The 24,379-nt window shown below is 42.0% G+C and overlaps 1 protein-coding gene across 2 annotated transcripts in view; it reads left to right on the top strand.

Moving 5' to 3' along the window:
* The window catches only part of LOC106608613 (protein transport protein Sec24D), a 29,820-nt gene extending 7,832 nt beyond the window's left edge, over nt 1-21,988 (top strand). For both annotated transcript variants that reach the window (XM_014206649.2, XM_014206648.2), the window contains exons 6-23: nt 77-192; nt 681-792; nt 1,789-1,916; nt 3,940-4,078; nt 4,450-4,565; nt 5,582-5,706; nt 9,040-9,231; nt 10,458-10,551; nt 15,098-15,214; nt 15,345-15,515; nt 15,967-16,063; nt 16,315-16,460; nt 16,798-16,936; nt 17,889-18,007; nt 18,365-18,544; nt 19,776-19,967; nt 20,117-20,206; nt 20,748-21,988. In XM_014206649.2, coding sequence (XP_014062124.2) covers nt 77-192; nt 681-792; nt 1,789-1,916; nt 3,940-4,078; nt 4,450-4,565; nt 5,582-5,706; nt 9,040-9,231; nt 10,458-10,551; nt 15,098-15,214; nt 15,345-15,515; nt 15,967-16,063; nt 16,315-16,460; nt 16,798-16,936; nt 17,889-18,007; nt 18,365-18,544; nt 19,776-19,967; nt 20,117-20,206; nt 20,748-20,888 — 2,414 coding nt within the window. In that variant the 3' untranslated portion in view covers nt 20,889-21,988. The remainder of the gene's footprint in view (nt 1-76; nt 193-680; nt 793-1,788; nt 1,917-3,939; nt 4,079-4,449; nt 4,566-5,581; nt 5,707-9,039; nt 9,232-10,457; nt 10,552-15,097; nt 15,215-15,344; nt 15,516-15,966; nt 16,064-16,314; nt 16,461-16,797; nt 16,937-17,888; nt 18,008-18,364; nt 18,545-19,775; nt 19,968-20,116; nt 20,207-20,747) is intronic.
* The last annotated feature ends 2,391 nt before the right edge of the window (nt 21,989-24,379 follow it).

The following is a 24,379-nucleotide window of genomic DNA, read 5'->3' as shown; positions in this document are numbered from 1 at the left end:
AGTGTGCGCTTGCCACTAGGATTGCACCAGGTGTAGGTCACCAGAGCCTTACACTGTGGCATGGTCTGTGTGTCAGGTCAGTTTGGGGGGCAGATGGCGGGACCCGGGATGGCGGGACCCTTCCAAGGCGGGGCAGCCCATATGTCCGGGCCACCTCAGAAAAAGCTGGACCCTGATTCCATCCCTAGCACAGTGAGTTCATATTTAATCCTCGTGTGACTTCACGTCTTTGCATGCCATTTCACATGTTTCCCAGCTTCCTCCAAGCCAGTATTACCTATAAACACATCTCTTTAGAAGATTTGGCTACTGCACACCCAGTTTGGGCCCAGGATAGACATGTGAGCAACCCATTTTTGTTACCCCCACCTCCCCAAATTACCTATTGTATGTGTCTTATTTGGATGAAATGTATGACCGACAAATGAAGTCAACCCTGTCTCGTAGTTAAAACCACAAAATGTTTGACTGATTGTGGTTGGAATGTTCTTAGGCAAACGACAAAGCAACAGCAAAATGTGAATTTGAACGATACCAATACGTCTCCTTTTACCACACACATCTAGCAAAAACGAACCGAGTGGAACTGATTGAAAGCTTTCACCCACAACCTGACTGTTTAAGGAAATGACTCCGCACAGTATACACTCTTTCACTGACAATGCACCTCTCTGGTTTAGACACAAGTCACAGAGGATGACCAAGCCAAACGAGGGGGACAGGTGTACACCACAAACCTCAGGGGTCAGGTTCCCCCGCTGGTCACTACTGACTTTACTGTACAGGACCAAGGTAAGCCACAGGAATACCACTGTACTGTAAACACAAACAGAACTAACATTACTTCCAACATACTTAACATAGCTTTTTGTCCAGTCCATCACTAGCACACCTGACTCAACTAATCAAGGGCTTTGCGATTACTTGACTAGTTGACTCAGGTTTGTTTGTGTTGGGATGGAACAACAATGTGCAGTTGTGGGGTTTCCCAAGGAATGGATTAGTAAAACGTGACACGGATGGCTTTAAACAAATCCGATAATGGCCTTAGATCAAACATACACTTCTGAAATATATTCTGGGAACATGATTGGGGTCAATTCATTTGTGCAGACCGTAGCAAAACGTTTTCTCAAGGGAAACGTTTTGCAACGAAAACAAGAGTTTCTTAGGTAGGTCCCTCCCCGTTTTGGCAAATTTGTTTCTATTTTGTTCCTATTGAGTAGACCCCTGCTCTAACTCAAACGAATACCTCCAGAAGCTAGTAATATAACATAAACCTTTAGATGAGATTCCATTTTTTAAAACTTTGTATTTACTTTACCCTTTGACTTCGTTTTAAGTTGCGCCACCAGATTTGTCAAACTTAAACATTTCCGTCTCAGAAAAATTGTTTAACCACACTGGAAAAAATAAACATATATTCATGGTAAGGTTCACTTCGAGTGCAACGTTACCTGGAAATGGCGAGGGGAAATACTGATTGTTATGAATTAAGTGGTAACGTTTGATACTGTACTTAAATGTATGAAAAAGAATACTGAATATTGTATTTCTTTGTAAAAGAAAAAAGTGTAAGTTATTTACAGCCTGATTAATCTTTAAAGGGAAGAACTGAGCGATATTAGGACAAGTGGAAGGCTTTATGCGTAAACACAAAATGCTAACATGTTTAAACTGTTTCTATATTTTCTTGAATCAAACCAATGAGTACAACTTTAATTGAACCATTTCAATTATTATTATTTTATTTTTTTAACTTTGTTTCCATTTCTTCATCCTCTTTAGGAAATGCCAGTCCTAGGTTCATGCGTTGCACCACCTACTCTTTCCCCTGCACGGCTGACCTGGCCAAGCAGTGCCAAGTTCCTTTGGGTGCCATCATCAAACCTTTCGCCACGGTGCCAAAGAATGAGGTAGGCCTTATCCTGTGTATGTTTGCAGAGATTATCCACATTGTTATATAAAGTTGAACCACTAAACCACTTATGAATTCTGAAACCAAGATGTTTAATCCCAGATACTATCAAAACCACAGGCACATACTGAAGACATCCTTTTAGGGAAGGGAGACACTAGCACTTTTAGTTTTCCTCAATGACACAAAGATGTATTATTTCCTTAAAAATATACTGTACATCCAAGTGCTGTAAACTTTTCAAAGTGTCCCGTGGACAACCTTCATGTGGATCTTGTGTGGTCCCAGGAATCCTGCCTTAGATATTCTTCCCCTCACTTTGTCTTCAGTGCCAAAGGGCCTTTTTAGGCAATGCTACTGTAGCTTTCGCTCTGTCTCATAGAAAGAGCTAATTAGCTAATGTCAAGATCTGCTTGGACCCCAGAATATGAAAGGGGTTCAGCAAAGCAATCAAGTGCATTGCCTTCTCTGGTTAGCACTCAATGTCCAGACAGCACTAGCATGATTCCCATAGTAGGAAGCTAACGCCCTGCATAGATTCCATATCAAACAAAAGCTAGCACATTATCACCATGTTAGCATTATTGTTTTGTTTGTAATGAATAATCTCACTGCACAAGCAGTGAGTCTTAACTTTAAACCCTTGTTTCGCACTTGGACTTATTCTAAACATTTTTATAATTCAGCTTCACGTCCCCTTTGGATTAACTACTTGGCTGCATTCACGTCTGTCTGCATGTGGAGTTTAATGGTCTTGGAGGCCATATGAAAAACATACACACAATAGTATATAAACAAGTACTAGAGTAAAAGCCTCCCTTCAAGAAAGAGCAGAAATGAAGGGGGTCTTATTGGGACAATTCAATGTGTTTTTAGGTTAGATTTATAGCCCTGAGACAATGTTTTGGTTGATAGGCTACAATATTTTGGATAGTATATAATTTCAGTGATGCTTAATGTAGTAGTTGAACGAGATTTGGCTATTTGGCCATGCACATGTGAATATAGCATGTGCCCACAGTTTGTTTTCACTAATGAATGTTTGTGATTGCACAGACTTTGCATGTAATTTATGCCATATGTTTCCGTGGGTTTGTTTGTGTGTGGGCTGGATAAGCCATAGGCACACCTTTGCCATCTGTATTCCTACACATCCCCACTCAGCATGAAAAATATTTCATCCTTACATTAAACAAAGCCTTATTCGGACAGAAACGTTCAGCTATAGACAAATGTAATGTAAATGTAATGCAGCAATTACCTACATGGGGCATGACATTGATCCGTTTCTGGGGAGCGAATCTGCTTTGCGTATCGTGACGGCACGTGTTGAGTTGCACGATAATAACTGTTTTGAAGGTATAGATGAGATCACCCACAATGTTTAGACTAAATACTTTATGGCGGAGTGTGGGTCTACAAGGGCAAAGATCTTGATAGAACTCACACTTGTGTAAAACGGCAACAACTTCACTCTTCTAGACTGTTGCACTGTGTTAGGTCTTGTTTTCAATTTCCACAATAGCTCAGTTTTAAAGGCAATATTTTAATTTAAAGTAAAGCAAAATTTAACTGTTAGGATGCTTGAATATAGATAGGGTGGCAGAACCAATTGGTGAGGCATAAACTGAAGCCTGGGAAATGGCTCCACCTTTGGCCAAGGGAGCCACTACAGCCCAACTACCCAGGAGGACTGGCACACGTGTTTGTTTTTTTTAACCTTTATTTTACTAGGAAAGTCAGTTAAGAACAAATTCTTATTTTCAATGACGGCCTAGGAACAGTGGGTTAACTGCCTTGTTCAGGGGCAGAACGACAGATTTTTACCTTGTCAGCTCGGGGATTCGATCTCGCAACCTTTCGGTTACTAGTCCAACGCTCTAACCACTAGGCTACCTGCTGCCCTAAACAGAACCAATCAGTCGATATAATCGAGAACAATCATCAGAAATCACACAATATGAATCAGAAATCACACGATATGAATCAGACTATCTCCTCTGTTCTATTGTGTGGCCCAGACTCCTCTCTATGTCGTGAACCATGGTGAGACCGGTCCGATCCGCTGTAACCGCTGCAAAGCCTACATGTGTCCCTACATGCAGTTCATCGATGGCGGCCGCCGCTACCAGTGCGGCTTCTGCAACTGCGTCAATGACGGTACGTCCACCCATAACGAGAGGATGGGAGACCTTATTGGGTCATAATGCCCCGTGGCTAAAGATCAGCTATGGATCTGACTAACCTTTTGGAGCTCAAAACTAAAAAAAAGTTGTCTTCATTTGAATAACTTACATTATCTGTAATTTAAATGATAGTAGTTGGGGTTATTCTTCATATTTCTGACTTAAGGTCTGACCAGGGCTTTAGGGTAGTTTTGAACCCTCTTACATAGAAACTAATGCACTTAGGTAGGGGACACTATGCCTGAGGAAAGCCATTTAAGGCATAGTTGCTAAGCAGAGGCAATATTATGTTTGGGGTATGTTTTTGTCACCACTGGTAAAACACGTTATTTTGTTCTCTCACAGTGCCAGTCTTTTATTTCCAACACCTGGACCACATGGGCAGAAGGGTGGATTTATATAAGAGGCCAGAGCTGTCGCTGGGGTCCTATGAGTTCGAAGCCACCCTGGATTACTGCAAGGTAAGCAAAGCTCTACCATTGTGGTGTATCTTCATAAATTAACCTTCATTGTGAACCTTATGTATGATATTGTTTCATTTTATACAAATAGAGAGAAATTGGCAGTTGGTAAAATAACTACTTTTAATTACTTTTGTATGGATGAAAAGTAAAATGTGTTTCAATCAATATTCCTAGCAGTTTATACATCGCCAATAGCCTACAATTTGAATTGACATAAAGGAAAGCTGTGATGGTACATGGAACAGAACGGATAAAACTGGCCAAACTAATGCTTGGCAAGAGTCTATCTCTTAAAGACTTGTACGAAGTGAAAGTGATTAGGAGCACAGAGTACAGGCAAAAGCATGTTCTGTTCTATCAACACCACCTCATTAAAGCCAAAAGTTCTCCATTTTGTTAACGCTCTGTGGGGTGGTCTTTTCTTGTACATTCTGGGTAGCAACGCCACGTTTTGCTACTGAAGCCATCTTGTTACTTCAGTCTGTTTATTAATGTTTGGAAATGTAGTCCCGGCCAGCTTTCACCGCAAGCATCCTAGGTGAGCCGAGTCAGACTGTTACCGCGGAAACAAAACATGGCCCGTGCTGTGTCCTTCATCCACATTCCTAACAAATGGAGGGCAGTCAGATGTCACAAATAGTCTTAACGGCTCCAAGATCCAAACAAGCTGTAAGCTTAAAACATAGAGAAAGTAATGGGTGTGGTGGAGGGATACACAGGGCAGAACATGCAAGGAAGAGAGAAAATTGGGATCCAATTGTAGCCTACACGTTTCACCTAAAGTTGGGGAACAGATTTGACGTCTCTTGTGTGTTCACGTTATCTGTTTGACCTTGGAGGCAGGGTCAATTGTTGATTTTCATAAGTGATCAATAGTTGTTTTGTTTTCAGGGTTTTAAAACGCCATTGTTTTAGACAAAGACATTTTAAACCACAAATTAAGGAAATACGGTGAAGTAACACAGTAGTTGAATTGAAGTTGTATTTCAAAATGTCCTCTTTCTCTCTTTCAGAACAACAAGCCAGCCAGTCCTCCGGCGTACATCTTCATGATCGACGTGTCCTATGCCAACATCAAGAGCGGACTGGTCAGACTGATATGTGAGGAGCTGAAGACCTTGCTAGACAACCTGCCCAGGTACACACACAATACACACGCTATCAAACACTGACCTCGTAATCAAGGAATGGAGCCTTGAACCGCCTGCATTTTAGCACTCTGGAAACTGGCCCAATATCACTCTGCCTACAGCTTAGCTCCAATATCTTTTTATATGGGATCTGCTAACTTGGAGTGAGACTCACTACATAGCCTTGGAGGTTACGGTGAAATGACGTAAGCCGTGTCCAATGTCAGAATCTTTTATGCAATGCCCTGCTCTCCAAGGGATTAACATAGGATAACTGAAGTCTCACGTCAGAGAGAAACCACATTAGATTTATAGAAGTGTTGGTTTTCGACACCCTCGTCACCCATAATGTGTAGCTTGGTGGTTTGATATTTGGGGTGGGCTGCAGACCTCCAGATACAGTATAGCCTACACTACCTCCCACTTTTCTGTCAACACATCTTCACATCTTCATCCATATGTTCGCCTGAGCTTCATTATGCTTCCATCGCCTCAGGGTGTAACGGAATACTACTGGAAAGCCGCGATACCTTGCCAAATATGGTTGTCCCACATCTACAAGGCAAAGAAAAGAGGTAGCCAAGTATTCAAGTATCTCATCAGTTGAAAATGATTTCCTAAAGGTTGTGGGGGTGGTTTGATGGGAGGGGGGAGATGCTCGGGGAAGGGAAATAATGAGTGGGAGGGGAGAAAATGTTATGGTGCAGTGCAGCCTCTAACCCTGAATCATATCCAAGACACAAGAAGTCCGCGGCACAGATGGGTCTGATTTTGGCTGTTTTATGTGGGTCGCCAGCGAGACACAAGGTTTTGATTTACCATCGAGAAACGGATGACATACTTCACCTGGACTTTCCTAAAATAACTTATTTGGAAACTGGCTCTCGCTCCTAGCCTGCAGACTTATGGAGATATTTGTCCGAAACCCTTACGTCATCCCCGAAACGGTTAGGTAGTGCTCTCCAAATAAGCCCCCTGTTTTTAAATTACTTTTCTTCCCTGTTGTCCATTGTGAGACTTTGCTCTCTCCTGTATTGAAACTAATGGAAAACATGTTGGAAACAGAACAAGGATCTGCAACGCTGCCGAAATAGCCACATTTTTGCTTCTCGCTTGCTACGGGGGAAAAGGGGCTCCAAGAAAGCACACGCAGGTGTATACTAAATCCTGTGGTATTTTCTCCTTCATTTCATATTTCATCACTGTTACTCAGTATGAAAACAAGCAATAAAAAGCTGCATTGCCTGACTGCTTCTCATGTCAGTTCTTGTGAATAATGTTGACATAAGTCTGTTCTATGGGTCTCATTTACATATGGCAGATTTAGTTAGAACGAGCACCTCATTTATACTGGGTTAAAGTGCATGTTCTATACTGCTGTGTTCAGAAAGAAAGGGAGACAAACCCCAGTTTCCCCTTGTCAGATGGGGAATGCTTTTACACATTGTTTGGTCACACCTTATTTGGATAGTCCATCTGTAGATTCTGTTGATAAGCAACTGCTTGTAAAGGTCAGGGTTAGGATAAGGGTTAAGTTTATGGCTAGGGTTAGTAGATAGTTGAAATGTCACTGATACTGAGCATCTACAGATGGACTATCCAAACAGTGATACCCATTGTTTTAATGATAAGGGTTTTAGATACAGGCCCCAGTTCAACACTCTTACTAGTCCAACAGGCCAATTCCAAGAGCTCTAATTTGTCACTCAGGTTCTCTTTGTGCTACTGCAGCTACTTTCTCTGTAGCCTCATCAAAACAGAGGTGTATATAAAATAGATTTTATCTCGACTGGGTAGAATTCTCCCCAGTCCATGAAAATGAAAGCGAGATCTGTAAAGGGCGGAAAACAAAGTCATATATTTCACTGACAGTTTATTGTTCATGTTATTAAACTTCTGTTGAGGCACGAGTTGGAGAGGGTTGTTTGTAAGAGAGAAATTGTGTGTGGACATTAAATCACAAGACATCAGAGATGGCAGTCATTTTAATTGAAAGCATATGAGGCCCCTTTTTTCCTTCACCTATCAGCACTTTGCCCTGAAGAAAAACAATCCTAACCCTCTTTCTGTGGATGTTTGTGTATGTTCGTCAGGCATGACTGGGTGATGGCCCTTCTTTTTTTTTTTTATTGGCTGAGTGATGGAAGCTGGAAGAGGTGTCCATCCCCGGAATGAGACCCTCTCCTCCAATGTGTTTTTTCTTTTCCTTAAAAATGTGTTTCTACACCAGGAATGTTTTTAGCACATCAGTTGCTAACTCTAAAACATCACTGTGATTTATATCCTAGTTAAATAAAATAAAACAATATGGCGGGAAGCTGTTTTGCTAGAGCAAATAAATATACAAAGGTCTGGAAAAACCAGGCATGAAATTGTGCCTTTTAACATAGTGATATCGGAGAGGTTGAAGGAAACCATTAGCGCTCTAATTAAGCAATAAGGCCCGAGGGGGTGTGGTATATGGCCAATATACCACGGCTAAGGACTGTTCTTACGCACGACGCAACTCGGAGTGCCTGGATACAGCCCTTAGCCGTGGCATATTGGCCATATACCACAAACCCCCGAGGTGCCTTTATTGCTATTATAAACTGGTTACCAATGTAATTAGAGCAGTACAAATAAATGTTTTGTCATACCTGTGGCATACTGTCAGCCAATCAGCATTCATGGCTCGAACCACCCAGTTTATAATTTAACATTACCTATTGAAGCATCCATAACCAAAACATGGATCGTAAGGAAAGGAGCAATTACATAGGTAAACTTTTGAGCTGGCTGTCCCATATCCTGTAATGCTGTAGCTAACATGGCTGCGTTAAAATACTATTTGAAATCTTTCAAATTCGTTGAGCATTTGCTTGAGCCTGCCTGGAGTGCCAGATGGTCGGAGTTTACACTTTCGGGAATATTGTATTGTTTCTATTACCAGGTCCGGTAGCTAACACTGCTTGCAAACAGTGTGTGTATCCACATTGATTTATCTGTTCTTGTCATAGCATGTTTAGAATAAAACTTCAGAGTAGGGGACTGATCTGCCGCTTATTGCCCATTTTATGTCAGAGTGCATAAGCGACTATAACAATTTAGTGATTACTTAATCTATGCTGTAACATAGTTCCCTCTAATAACAAGCATGTTTAGTTCAAATAAACAATTCTGAAAGGTTCTCTCTCCATCTAGCCTGGACCCAAATCTCTATGTTTTAGGCAAATATTATCAATGACATGACTATCATTAATGACTCATGCCAGGCCGCTCTCGCTCTTTTATTATATATATATATATATATATGACACTAACGCTCATCCCCAACTTTGCCCCCTCTTCCTCCCGCACAGAGAGGATGGTGCCGAGAGCTCGACGGTGAAGGTGGGCTTCGTCACTTACAACAAGATCCTACACTTCTACAACGTGAAGAGTGCCCTGGCCCAGCCTCAGATGATGGTGGTGTCTGACACGGCCGAGATGTTTGTCCCACTGCTCGACGGCTTCCTCGTCAACTTCCAGGAGTCTCGTGCCGTCATCAACAAGTAAGGGGCACACCTCTGACATGAGAATTGATTTGAGTAGTGATGCTTGATTGCATATTTTCAAATATTTAGATATGTTAATTATTGTTTATGAATAGAAATAGTCAGGTCGTTGTTAAATGTTAGGAATCTGAAACTTTTTGAAGGAGGCATTGACAATATTTTGCTTATATAGCCCAATGGTGGTGAGAACAGGATGAACTCTGCACACTGTAATCTATACCCCAAAGTGTGACAATCTGATGCAGACCAAAGCGTAAACATTCTGTCTGAAGCAATTTTACTTTGTGGGTTTGTAGTGGTCTCTTTCTTTTTGATAAACAAATACATCGTCTTTATCTCCAGCTCCTTCTCAAAGCCTGTCGACGTGCATCTATTTCTGTCAAAGCTCATTTCTGAGCAACATTTGTCATGTGGTAAAAACAATTGTTGAATGACAGCATTTGGTTATCTTGCCCATCAGGTGTCCCAAGCCTCATTTTATCCATAGTTTCAGTGGTTTTCATCACAAATGTCAAGATAATGTTGAAAAACAGTTGCTTCCAGAGAAGTGGTCCCTGGAAGTATTTTATATTAAAAAGACCCATGTGGATTTATATGGAAAATAGTCTTATCTATGCAGTTGTATGACACAGCACCAAAATGATTTATTACAACTTGATATTTTGGTATGTCTATGACTTTTGGCTAAGTCTCTTACTCCCAGATCAACCAGTTTGTTTTTATGAAGAACTGACTCATTTTTCTCAACACGTACAATATAATTAAACAAATGTGAGTTGAGTCCTTGGTTTAGATCCAAATATGACTTTGTAGCAACAACAAAATTCTTCCAAAGGGGTTTTTATCTAGTGTATGAGCTGAGAAATTCACTCTTCTAAACTGTCTATGTGCATGATACTCTTTCAATGATCTGTGGACAATGGTATTGTAAGGACAATACCATTGGATGTAGCCACTGGCTGTCCCAGTAATCTAAAATAACTTTGTTTCCTCATCTCTCTTCCTTGATAAACCACAGACAGTTAAAATAACTGGATGGACACTGACCGTAGTACTTACACCCATCACCTTTCAGATTAGCAGTCATAAAGGAAAGGAGGCAATGAAACAAAGCTATTTTAACACAATTGGGACAGAGCAAATTGTGTATCTACCAAGTGTTGAACACAATGTACCAGAGGTGAATGATTGTGACACTGTTCCTCTCTCTCACTCCTCTCCAGTCTCCTGGACCAGATCCCTGATATGTTTGCAGACACCAACGAGAGCGAGACGGTCTTTGCCCCCGTCATCCAGGCTGGGGTAGAGGCACTCAAGGTGAGAGGCTAGATGTCAACTCTGTCACACACGAGGGAATGGGAGCTGGATAGCAGGGCAGCTGTTACTTTGTCCAGGCGGTGATAGACTCTAAAGTACCCAATAACCTCTCTGATTTCATTACAATTGTTTATTTACATAGGGACAGATAGAAAAACACTGGCACATTGAAATGAAAAGACGACAGATTAAAAGACAACAGACCCACATAATAAGTTGATAAAGTACATTGTGACATTATATTGGATGCTTATCTAAAACTCAAAGCTAGAGGAATTAGAGTAGTCCAAACAAATAAGTCTGTCAGCTGTAGAGGCCATCTAAACTTTTTGCAGTCACTGCCCCTTTATCGCCAACTCTTTCCCCCAACCCCCCTTTCTTCGACATAGTCCGTTATACCGTGCGTTCTCAGTTGGCATTGTGCATTAAACAGTTTCTCCATCAACCCAATGACTCGGCAACTTTCCGTTTTGCTTCCAAATAGAACTGTTTATTTAATCGGCTGCAACTGAATTTTTTTCCCAACGGCTTTCCTTCAGTTTGAATTAATGTGTGGTAGAGGTAATTTCAGAAGCGAACAGACAGCCTTGCAGAAAATCAAATTTGCTTTGAAACATGCACCGAATTCAACTGGTGTAGACCTTACCGTGCAATACTTACTTACAAGCCCTTAAGCATTTCAAGAAAGAGTTAAAATATTTACTAAATAAACTAAATTAAAAAAGTAATACAATAACAAGGTTAGTCGAGGAATTTGTACATGTAGGTAGGGGTAAAGTGACTGCATAGATTGTGGTGCAGCGGTCTAAGGCACTGCATCTCTGTACTAGAGGCATCACTACAGACCCTGGTTCGATTCCAGGCTGTATTACAACCGGCTGTGATTGGGAGTCCCATAGGTCAGCGCACAATTGGCCCAGCGTTGGCTGGGGTAGGCCGTCATTGTAAAAAATGATTTGTTCTTGCCTAGTTAAATAAAGGTAAAATAAACAGCGAGTAGCACCAGTGTAAAAAAAAAGGGGGGGGGGGGGGCAATGTAAATCGTCTGGGTGGCCATTTGATTAATAGTTCAGCAGTATTATGGCTTGGGGGTAGAAGCTGTTAAGGAGCCTTTTGGAACTAGACTTGGTGCTCTGGAACTGCTTGCCGTGCGGAAGCAGAGAGAACAATTTATGACTTGGGTGACTGGAGTCTTTGACAAAAAAAATGTGACCTTCCTCTGACATTACATTTACGTCATTTAGCAGACGCTCTTATCCAGAGCGACTTACAAATTGGTGCATTCACCTTATGATATCCAGTGGAACAACCACTTTACAATAGTACATCTATATCTTTTTGGGGGGGAGGGTAGGGGGGGTTAGAAGGATTACTTAATCCTATCCCAGGTATTCCTTAAAGAGGTGGGGTTTCAGGTGTCTCCGGAAGGTGGTGATTGACTCTGCTGTCCTGGCGTCGTGAGGGAGCTTGTTCCACCATTGGGGTGCCAGAGCAGCGAACAGTTTTGACTGGGCTGAGTGGGAACTGTGCTTCCGCAGAGGTAGGGAGGCGAGCAGGCCAGAGGTGGATGAACGCAGTGCCCTTCTTTGGGTGTAGGGACTGATCAGAGCCTGAAGGTACGGAGGTGCCGTTCCCCTCACAGCTCCGTAGGCAAGCACCATGGTCTTGTAGCAGATGCGAGCTTCAACTGGAAGCCAGTGGAATGTGCAGAGGAGCGGGGTGACGTGAGAGAACTTGGGAAGGTTGAACACCAGACGGGCTGCTGCGTTCTGGATGAGTTGTAGGGGTTTAATGGCACAGGCAGGGAGCCCCGCCAACAGCGAGTTGCATTAATCCAGACGGGAGATGACAAGTGCCTGGATTAGGACCTGCACCGCTTCCTGTGTGAGGCAGGGTCGTACTCTGCGAATGTAGAGCATGAACCTAGAGGATCGGGTCACCGCCTTGATGTTAGCGGAGAACGACAGGGTGTTGTCCAGGGTCACGCCAAGGCTCTTAGCACTCTGGGAGGAGGACACAATAGAGTTGGGTGGCAGGAACCTTGGCCATACCAGGCGGTGATGCAACCGGTCAGGATTAGAGGTCGACCGATTATGATTTTTCAATGCCGAGGACCCAAAAAAGCCGATACCGATTAATCGGCCGTTTAAAAATTTTTTAAATAGTTTTTTTTAAATTATTTTTTTAAAATTATTATTATAATTTTCTTTTTTTTGTAATAATGACAATTAACAATAATGAATGAACACTTATTTTAACTTAATATAATACATCAATCAAATCAATTTAGCCTCAAATAAATAATGAAACATGTTCAATTTGGTTTAAATAATGCAAAAACAAAGTGTTGGAGAAGAAAGTAAAAGTGCAATATGTACCATGTAAAAAAGCTAACGTTTAAGTTCCTTGCTCAGAACATGAGAACATATGAAAGCTGGTGGTTCCTTTAAACATTAGTTTTAGGTTGAGGTTATTATAGGACTATTTCTCTCTATACCATTTGTATTTCATATACCTTTGACTATTGGATGTTCTTATAGGCATTTTAGTATTGTCAGTGTAACAGTATAGCTTCCGTCCCTCTCCTCGCCCCTACCTGGGCTCGAACCAGGAACACATCGACAACAGCCACCCTCGAAGCATCGTTACCCATCGCTCCACAAAATCCGCGGCCCTTGCAGAGCAAAGGGAACAACTACTCCAAGTCTCAGAGCGAGTGACGTTTGAAACGCTATTAGCGCGAACCCCGCTAACTAGCTAGCCTTTTCACATCGGTTACACCAGCCTAATCTCGGGAGTTGATAGGCTTGAAGTCATAAACTGCGAAGAGCTGCTGGCAAATGCAGGAAAGTGCTGTTTGAATGAATGCTTACGAGCCTGCTGCTGCCTACCATCGCTCAGTCAGACTGCTCTATCAAATCATAGACTTAATTATAACATAATAACACACAGAAATACGAGCCTTTGGTCATTAATATGGTAAAATCCGGAAACTATCATTTAGAAAACAAAACGTTTATTCTTTCAGTGAAATACGGAACCGTTCCGTATTTTATCTAACGGGTGGCATCCCTAAGTCTAAATATTGCTGTTAAATTGTACAACCGTCAATGTTATGTCATAATTATGTACAATTCTGGCAAATTAATTACGGTCTTTGTTAGGAATAAATTAACTTCACACAGTTCGCAACGAGCCAGGCGGCCCAAACTGCTGCATATACCCTGACTGCTTGCACGGAACGCTAGAGAAGTGACACAATTTCCATAATTATAAGAAATTCATGTTAGCAGGCAATATTAACTAAATATGCAGGTTTAAAAATATATACTTGTGTATTGATTTTAAAGAAAGGCATTGATGTTTATGGTTAGGTTTGGTGCAACGACAGTGCTAAATCATCACCCGTTTGGCGAAGTAGGCTGTGATACGATGAGAAATTAACAGGCACCGCATCGATTATATGCAACGCAGGACACACTAGATAAACTAGTATTATCATCAATCATGTGTAGTTTGATAGATTTTTATAAGTTTAATGCTAGCTAGCAACTTGCCTTGGCTTCTTGCTGCCCTCGCGTAACAGGTAGTCAGGCTCTTCGTGGAGTGCAAAGTAAGGCAGGTGGTTAGAGCGTTGGACTAGTAACCGGAAGGTTGCAAAAACGAATCCCCGAACTGACAAGGTAAAAATCTGTCATTCTGTCCCTGAACAAGGCAGTTAACCCACCGTTCCTAGGCCGTCATTGAAAGTAATAATGTGTTCTTAACTGACTTGCCTAGTTAAATAAAGGTTTAAAAAAAAAAACACGTGTGCCAGTCCTCCTGGGTAGTTGGGCTGTAGTGGCTCCCTTGGCCAAAGGTGGCGCCATTTCCCAGGCTTCAGTTTATGCCTCACCAATTGGTTCTGCCACCCTATCATATACAATAAATAAAAAAATCGGGCAAATCGGTGTCCAAAAATACCGATTTCCGATTGTTATGAAAACTTGAAATCGGCCCTAATTAATCGTCCATTCCAACTAATCGGTAAACCTCTAGTCAAGATATTCTCGATGGTGCAGCTGTATAACTTTTTGAGGATCTGGGCACCCATGCCAAATCTTTGATGTTGCCTCCCCTTACCACCTGGGGGCGGCCCGTCAGGAAGTTAAGGATCCAGTTGCAGAGGGAGGTGTTTAGTCCAGGGTCCTTAGGTTAGTGATGAGCTTTGTGGGCACTATGGTGCTGATCTGTAGTCAATGAACAGCATTCTCACAGGTGTTCCTTTTGTCCAGGTGGGAAAATGTGGGTATGATGGTGAGTCGCAACTAATTTGGGTCACGAAGACCATTGACTCTGTTGCTTTAGCAATCTGTTGACCTAAACTTAAACCCTAGAATCCCCTCACTGAATGTGAACATAATGAGACCCGTCTAGGTCAAATCAATGTTGTTCCCTTCATTGAAACAGTCATACGAGGAAATACTTGCATGTATACACCTTTTTCCAGTATTCACTCTCTCCTGTTACCTCTCTGTAATATTATATTTATTTTTGTCCTCTCCAGACAGCAGAATGCAGTGGCAAGCTGTTCATCTTCCACTCATCCATCCCCACTGCCGAGGCCCCTGGGAAACTGAAGAACAGGGACGACAAGAAGCTGACCCACACAGAGAAAGAGAAGGTGAAGAAAAACAGCCAGTCTTTTACATTTAAAACAAAGTGCACCATATTATCATTGTCTATTAAAATGTTTTGAGTGTGTGAATAGTGTGCTTTCTAAGTTTGTGTTTGGATCCCCTGCGGTGTCCTAGACTCTGTTCCAGCCCCAGAAGGGTGTGTACGAGCAGCTCTCCCAGGACTGTGTGTCTCAGGGTTGCAGCGTGGATCTCTTCCTCTTCCCCAGCCAGTATGTGGACCTCGCCACCATGGGAGACGTCCCCACACACACAGGAGGCTCCATTTTCAAGTACAGCAACTTCCAGGTATACACAAAAAGTAATGCAAACAACTGCACAACACAGTTGTTTTTTTTTTGGTCATTTAGCAGACACTCTTAACCAGAATGACTTACAGGTGCAATTAGGTTTAAGTGCCTTGTCCAAGGGCACATAAACAGATTTTTCACCTAGTCAGCTCAGGGATTCGAACCAGCCGCCTATCTGTTATTGGCCCAACACTCTAACCGCTAAGCTACCTGCCGTCTAGTTCCGAAGAGTGCTCCTTTTATGCCACAGAACATCTTATTTTGTCCAAACTGCCATTTTGAGTCCATGAATCCTTATCTTATTGAACACATAATTACTCTCATTACATGAAATGCATTCGAGGCCATATCTCATTCAGATCTTGGCACTGGACCAATATTCCATGGAGTATAATTGGGGGAAACTCTGTTACCTTGTGGTTGACTGTGTCACTACCTGTGTATTTCAGGTGGAGATGGATGGGCAGCATTTCTTGAGTGAACTTAGGAAGGATGTGAAGAAGGCCATCGGGTTTGACGCCATCATGAGAGTCCGCACCAGCACAGGTAATTCAGTCAACTGTTTTTAGTGTATTGCACTTGTATGTACTTAAAAAAAAGAGGTACAGTTTAGATTGTAGAATTTAGTAATATCTTTAAATTACATTTGTTTCCAACAGTTTTACATCGCCAGATAATTCCATTGCTTAAATAATGCATTGATTAAAAGGTATTTAGGTAAAATTGGTTTTAATACTGCTAGACTGTATTGCACTTCAAGACACTAACCCATAGTTTTCCCTTGTCTCTCCTGCCAGGCTTCAGGGCTACAAACTTCTTCGGTGCTATCCACATGAACAACACCACAGACGTGGAGATGGCTGCCGTGGACTGTGACAAGGCTGTGACTGTGGAGTTCAAACACGATGACAAACTTAGCGAGGAGACGGGCGCACTCATGCAGGTGTCTCTCACACACACACACACACACACACACACACACACACACACACACACAACAAACAAAAAAAATAACGCTAAATTGTTTTGCTGAAGTCATATCAAGCTGCTGTTTTGAATGGTTACCACTAATCAGATATTTAGGCTCACTGCAAAGTGGATAATTGACTGCAACAAATACAAATGTGCATCATATTTAATAACCAATGTATCCCATTCACAATGTGTGTTTTCAGCCAAAGGTTCCACAAAGCCTTAAACATCCTACTCTGACATGTACGATTGAAATCATGACAGACTTTTGACCCACTAACGGCTTCTGTGTGTGTTCCGTTTCCCAGTGTGCCTTGCTGTACACGACCGTCAGCGGCCAGCGTCGTCTGCGGATCCACAACCTCAGTCTGAACTGCAGCGCCCAACTGTCTGAGCTATACAAGAGCTGCGAGACTGACGCCCTCATCAACTTCTTCGCCAAGTCAGGTGACTACACACAGCAGAGTATTACTCTATTTATGCTTGTGTTCATTAAGGTCCAAATGAGATGTTCAATAAATCCACTTCCCATCTAGGCATAATGAATGCGATTCGATATAAATAATATATCAGTTCAAATAAAGAGACATGCTCCGGAACTTTGGCGACTAAGTATTTGTATAAACCTTTGGGCTGGATGTGTCTGTAGTTCATACATGCGGAATCTATGAGAAGAATTACTCTTACCTCAATTAGCGACGAAATGCGTTTGAAAGCGACTGTTTTTCTGGAAGCTGTGCTGCATCATTTTTTCCCTACATTTTCCCCCACATGGGCCAGCCCCCTAGCATTTTGAGTTCTACCAATGAGCTTCAGCCCCTTGCCATTTGAGTGACAGCTAGCAAGAGGCACATGATGCACACACAGCACAGCGAGAGAGAGGGCAATGACGTGGTGCACATATCTGCACATATGTGACGTAGTACGCAATTTTCAGGGACCACTTGGCTCGTGAGTGCTACTTTCAGATCTACTGGCTAAAAAGTATACAAAAGTACTGGAGAATATCTTTAAATAGTCTGATCATTGGATGTAACATACTTGGCTGGTGTGTTTTATTATGCATTATTCAGCATAATGATTCCGAGTATGTAGACCTATATCTGCGAAATCTGCTTAGGTCGACTCGTGACTTGTGGCTTCAACATTGCTGGTCGATGGTGTCATAATTCTACTTTAGTTAAATACACCTCATGCATCACTTTAGCTTCCTGATACCCGGTATATCTAAATCACCTTATAAGAGTCTTTTAAAACCAGAACCATATGCCTCCCATAAAGTATTAGTGACAAGCAAACTTGTTGTACGACATGAGAGCACTTTAGACAGTTTTAGTGTGGGAACACATACTGACCTACAAATGCCCTCTACCTCTCCCTTCATCCCTCTCTCTCCCAGCGTACCGTGCCATGCTGAACCAGCCCCTGAAGACGGTGAGGGAGATCCTGGTCAACCAGACGGCCCACATGCTAGCCTGCTACAGGAAAAACTGTGCCAGTCCCTCCGCTGCCAGCCAGGTCAGCGGCACAGAACACTGTGGATACATTTCATAGAATAAAACGTTGTCCTTTTTTTTTTTTTGTCTGTGTTATGGGCGCTTTTTACAAATGCAGTGGTGTGATTTAACTCCTAGGCTGGTGACATTTCAAGTATCTAGTTTCAAAGAAGTGTACAAACATCCATTAACTTACAGGTGCAGGGTACAAAAGTAAACTGATGAAAGACCGATGCATTCCTGCACATTTGATTCCTACGGCAGTTTTAGCTTTGCTTTCGTCATTTCAAGTATCGCAAACATTGTTACTGTGGTGTCAAGGAGTCGTGTATTAGGCATTCTAACTTGCTCCTCTCTCCCCTTGTGTATCTGTGTGTAGCTGATTCTGCCTGATGCCATGAAGGTGTTCCCAGTCTACTTAAACAGCCTGATGAAGACTGGTCCCTTGGTAGGCAGCGCTGAGCTCTCTACAGACGACAGGGCTCACCAGAGACTCATCACCATGGCCATGGGGGTGGAGGATACCCAGCTGCTGCTCTACCCACGCCTTGTCCCACTGGTGAGACAACGCTCTCCTGCCTTATCCCACTGAAGAAACCGCATACACACAAACACACCCACCTCTGGCTCTACCCATGCCACATCAATCTCACTCCCTCTCTCGGAGGTCCTTTTTACCAACTGCAATTCTATTTTTTTTTATGATCATGATACCTGTTTCCTTCCTCATTTAGGTAAATGGACCTCCAATCTTAAGTGTTCTATCACTATCCCACTTCCTGTCATGTCATCATATTGTTAGTGCGGAGTTCTGGCTACATGGTTTTCACTTAATTGATGTCAAAAGATACTCTGGGATATATACTGAATATCACTCTGGTCAAGGGATACAATAAAGAAACTGAAAGATATTCAGTGTGGATCCCAGACTAATCAAAGTATTCTATTAAGGTAAAGATGACCCCTGTTCCTGATGAACAGCAGAGGGCAGCATTTCGCTGCAGCTCCCTACAACGGAGTTGACGCATTTACTAGTTCTTTGGTATTGGCATCCGTAAGGTGTGACATCCTCTTATTTGATATGGCAACTCATTCCACAAAAATGATGGCATTTGTATGAGGTTGTGTATTGCATGCCAGCACACAAACAATTACCCAGCAAAACCTGCCATTTTGAGGTGGCTGATGAAGAGACGCTGAATGAATAGTGCGTGTGCATGAGACTTCAGAGAAGAGTATGAGGGTAAATAGTTGCCCTCAGTAGAATAATTACATGCTTCATAATTGTGACAAAATGGCTCATACAATGGCAGTTATTTGTTCTCCTTCACATCAATTGCCATGTTTGCTGGGAAAGTGCCAGGCACTTGTGATTAATTTTGTTTTCATTTGTGGGTCACAGCAAACACGGCAATTGTTTTAAAGAAATACTTTAATACGTGTATAATTAGGGTTGGAATGTTCCTCCTAATAATATGCTGCAAACTCTGGAGCACTGCTCATCAGAATGAAAGTGCAAGATGGATTTAACTTGTCAACCTACCTTGATATGGCAAAAAATAGTAGCAGTCGCATTGAAAAGGTGTACAGCTCAATATTTTGTAAGGACTCATCTCAAAATGCTTTCATTGGGTCAATACTGTCATAATGGGGTACATCTCAATACTCTATTGTTGGGGTCCAGCTTATACAATGATTCTTGTTACAGATTGTGGTCTAATATGGCAGTCATGTGCAGCCCCCTCCATATCTTCGATGAAGTTATATTCATTCATTGATTCCTCCTCCAGCACAATATGGATGTTGCCAGTGATGTGGTGCCAGCTCCAGTGCGCTGTTCTGAGGAGCGCCTGACAGATGCTGGCATGTTCCTGCTGGAGAATGGGCGCTCCCTCTTCCTGTGGCTGGGCCAGGCCTGCCCCCCAGAGCTGGTCCAGAGAGTCTTCAATGTGCCCTCCTTCGCCCACGTGCCCGCTGACCTGGTGAGGACCAGAACTCCCTTACCCCCAAGCTCTACAGAGGATGGGGTGTTTTGAAGCACCTTAGTTAGATACCATTAGTTCAGATATTTGAAAAGTTCATTCACAACAGCGTAGAAAGAACATATCACTAATATTCATGTGTTTTCCAGAGCTCCCTGCCAGTTCTGGATAACCCACAGTCTAAGAAGCTGCGTTCCATCATTGACTCATTGCTTGACCAGAGGCCCAGCGCCATGAAGGTACAGTATTCGATGTATTGGTTACTGTTACTATGCATACTTTCCACTGGATGTGTAGACTACTTTGATATAATTAAAGAACGGTATCTGTTTGTTGAATTGGGAAACAAACGTAGCCATATTTATCACATGGTAATAAATCTTACTTTTAAGACCTGGGAACAATAAAATCACATTCAACAGGCTGCCCAAGCTTACACTGTTTTGCTTGAAAGCAACTGCCAAAAAACGAAAGGAGTAGTGAAATATGTTGCTGTTGATATAGAATAATATTAATAGTAGACTGGGTGAGTTTGTGCAGCAGTGCACACCCCAGGTCCTCGAGGGCTACCAGGTCTGCTGGTTCCATTCTAGCTGATGAACACCTCCCAAGATGCTCATCAGCTAGAATGAAAACCAGGAGTGTCTTCTCACTATTTACATCATTTAGCAATTAAGTGCCAGGGAGAAACAAAAACAAACAGGACTGTAGTCCTTGAGGACCAAAGCTGTGCACTGGAGTTAGGGTAAGGTCGTAAGCTGACTCTGTTCCTGTGTATAGCTTCTGATCGTGAAGCAGAAAGACCGGTCTGAGTTGCTGTTCCGCCAGCACCTGGTGGAGGACAAGGGGCTCCACGGTGGAGCCTCCTACATGGACTTCCTGTGCTACGTCCACTGCGAGATCAGACAAGTCCTCACTTAACCCCCCCCCGGATATCACCTCTTACAGACTCCATAGCTGCCTTTCCAACAACCCTTTAACCCATTATTCCACACAAACCTACAGGACTACTGTTCTCTCTCTCATCTGTCAGAGTATCAGGATCTGTGCTCCAGTCTGCATTGTATATTTGTCTACATATGAGTCAGTCTGACTTCTTTATGTCCGCAGAATTGATGTACATGAACAATTAACTGATTTATATGTAAATTGCCAATGGTTGTAAAAGGAATTGCTGGGGTTCAGGACACATTAGGCCCTCCGGACCACATTTGCAACAGACAGTTGGTTTCACTATTGAGTAAACCCAATTTTTATTAGTGTATATTTAGCTTTTTTATTGCCAATGTCTGTTTTTAAGCACATACATTCCTTGTCACAATTTCTCATTAGGGAAGAGTTGACAGAATTTCACAGCATTAAATGGTAATTTAGCCACATGGGTTGAAATAAACATCTGGTTGCCATGACTAAAAATTGGTGCCGTGGCTATTAAATTAATGGCTCACTCCACCATTAGTGATTGGATTCCATTGTTTTTCAATTCCCCTCAGGTCAGGAGAGAATTTCCTAGCTAGATTATTGATACAAGACCAAATCCAGTGACAACTCACTGACAAACATGGGAAAAATAACCCCAAAAATCTGCATAGTTTTACATTCCACACTCTTAATTCCAATTGTATACCTTGTTTTTTCTCATCAAGTTACTGCTTATGTCTCATTTGCTGGCATTATCATTACTTTAATATATAAAGTCAATTATTGGTTGTTTGTATGCGAGATGGAGTTTTGGGGGAAATGGAGTTCCTGTGCCAGTTCAGTCTGCCTTAATTATTTTTGTTGTAAATATAGGCCACTAGTCTATTCCAGTGAGATACAGATTTCAATCTGTAAGGTTTGTATGCAAACATATCTCAGGTCCTACCTAGCAATTGTGGTGCAGAGATGGGAAAACAGTGGCGGAACTCGAATGGATGTATTCGAGTAAAGGGGCCTTGGAGTAGATTCTGTGCCTAAAGCATATATATATATATATAAGTATTGTTTTTGATTAAATTCCTAACTTCTCAAAAGCTTGATGTAGTCATGTGCTTGTCTTATTTCCATTGAGATTCTCACTAACAATCTTGTTGAGCAGTGTTGGAAAAAGTACCAAATTGTCATACTTGAGAAGTAAATATACCTCAATGAAGACTAAATTAAAAGGGGAAATCACCCAGTAAAATCTGAGTAAGTCTAAAAGTATTTGGTTTTAAATATACTTGATCAAAAGTGAAAGTATGAATCATATCAAATTCCTTATATTAAGCAAACCAGACAGAACTATTTTATTTACGGATAGCCAGGAGCAGTAGGGATGTTCTCTTTTTAAGTGTGTGAATTAGACCATTTTCCTGTCCAGCAAAGCATTCAAACTAAGTACTTTTGGGTGTTAGGGAAAATGTATGGAGTAAAAAGTACAGAATTTTCTTTAGGAATTTAGCGAAGTAAAAGTCAATATAAATAGTAAAGTACAGATACACACCCCCCCCCCCAAAAAAAGTATTTTTACTTCTACGCCAGACTAAGATGTAAAATACATGAAGTGGTATAGAATAGTTTCATTTGACTGCCTCAAATATACTGAACAAAGAAACGCAACATGAAAAGTGTTGGTCCCATGATTTCATGATTGGTTGTGGTGAAATGTTCCATACATACAAAAAGCTTACCGGTATTTGTTTACATCCCTGTTAGTGAGCATTTCCCCTTTGCCAAGAAAATCCACCCACCTGACAGGTGTGGCTTATCAAGAAGCTGATTGAACTGCATCATTACAGTTTCACCTTGTGCTGTGGACAAAAGGCCACTCAAATGGGAAGTTCGGCCACAGATGTCTCAAGTTGAGGGAGTGTGCAATTGGCATGCTGACTGCAGGAATGTCCACCAGAGCTGTTGCCAGAGAATTGAATGTTAATTTCGCTACCATAAGCTGCCTCCATTGGTCTTCCCTGTGGCTCAGTTGGTAGTGCTTGGTGTGTGCAACGCCAGGGTTGTGGGTTCGATTACCATGGGGGGCCAGTACAAAAAAATAATTATAAAAAATGCATGAAATAAAATGTATGCATTCACTCGGAATAAGAGCGTCTGCTAAATGACTTAAACGTAAATGTTTTAGAGAATTTGGCAGTACGTCCAACCAGCCTCACAACCGCAGACCACGTGTAACCACACCAGCCCAGGACCTCCACATCCGGCTTCTTCACCTGTGGGATTGTCTGAGACCAGTCAACTAGACAGCTGATGAAACAGTTTCTGATGAGAACTCATTCTGATTGTCTTGGCCTTGCTCCCTAGTGGGTGGGCCCCTGCCCAGTCATATGAAATCTATAGATTAGGGCCTAATTTATTTATTTAAATTGACCGATTCCGTATGAACAGTAACTCAGTAAAATCATTGTTTATATTTTTGTTCAGTATAAATAAATAAAGTGGGTTCATACACCGAGTGAAAGTGCAACTCACCAAGGTCCTTGGAGTACATTTCTACACAACATAACCAATGTTCCCTCTAAAGGCGCACCTCCCTGCCAAGTAGAAGAAATATGAGCCTGTGCAGAGAACGAGATTGAACTTCACTCAACTGTCAGCAGTTTAACACGTTAATTAACACTATCAACATTTCCTTCTACTGTGAGAATTGTGATCGAATCAACTTAGCCACTTATCCATTTAGCCAACTTAGCCACTTTCAATGTAAATATACCGAAACAAAACTAACTGCAAGAGATTTTCTTGTAGGCAGAGCGCATTGGAGTAGGATTCTATCGCATTGACAGGCACGACTCCAGCTCATACGCTACACTAGGGGTACTCAACTCTTACCCTACAAGGTCCGGAGCCTGCTGCTTTTCTCTTGTACCTAATAATGAATTATGTGTACCAGGTCTAAAGCAGTCCCTGATTAGAGGGGAACAATGCAGCGGAACTGGCATCGAGGTACAGAGTTGAGTTTGAGGGCTCTACACAGACCGGTGCGCCATAACCAATCAGAGCAGACTGAGTTGTTGCACTTGTTTTTAGATCAACGTGAGTGCTGCACGCAGCCACATTTGTTCACATTCTTTGCTAGTCTGAGTTATTAGCCCAGTTATAGCTCATTCCTAGTCAACAGTGGGGGAGTGGTTGCTTCCAACAGGAGCACAAAATGTTTGCATTTCTAGCCATCTTTCTTCTTCTTGATGTTTAACGGCAGTTGTCATCCAATTTGTTGCATTACCGCCACCTACTAGACTGGAGTACAACGCCCTTATACTTTACTTGAAAAAGAAAAATATACTAAATAAATGCCCTACCATCTAACACTATACTTACCAATTACAAAATTATATAAAATCAAATTAACACCCACCCTACTCCACTAATTAAATGTATTCCTACCTCATGCCATCACCCTGAAAGGATGGGACATCACCGCTTAACACATCCTG

The sequence above is a fragment of the Salmo salar genome, chromosome ssa07 (genome assembly GCF_905237065.1).
Source record: "Salmo salar chromosome ssa07, Ssal_v3.1, whole genome shotgun sequence".
Classification (NCBI taxonomy): Eukaryota; Metazoa; Chordata; class Actinopteri; order Salmoniformes; family Salmonidae; genus Salmo; species Salmo salar.
Note: the sequence above shows the minus strand (reverse complement) of the source record. Positions and strands in the feature narration are given on the sequence as shown.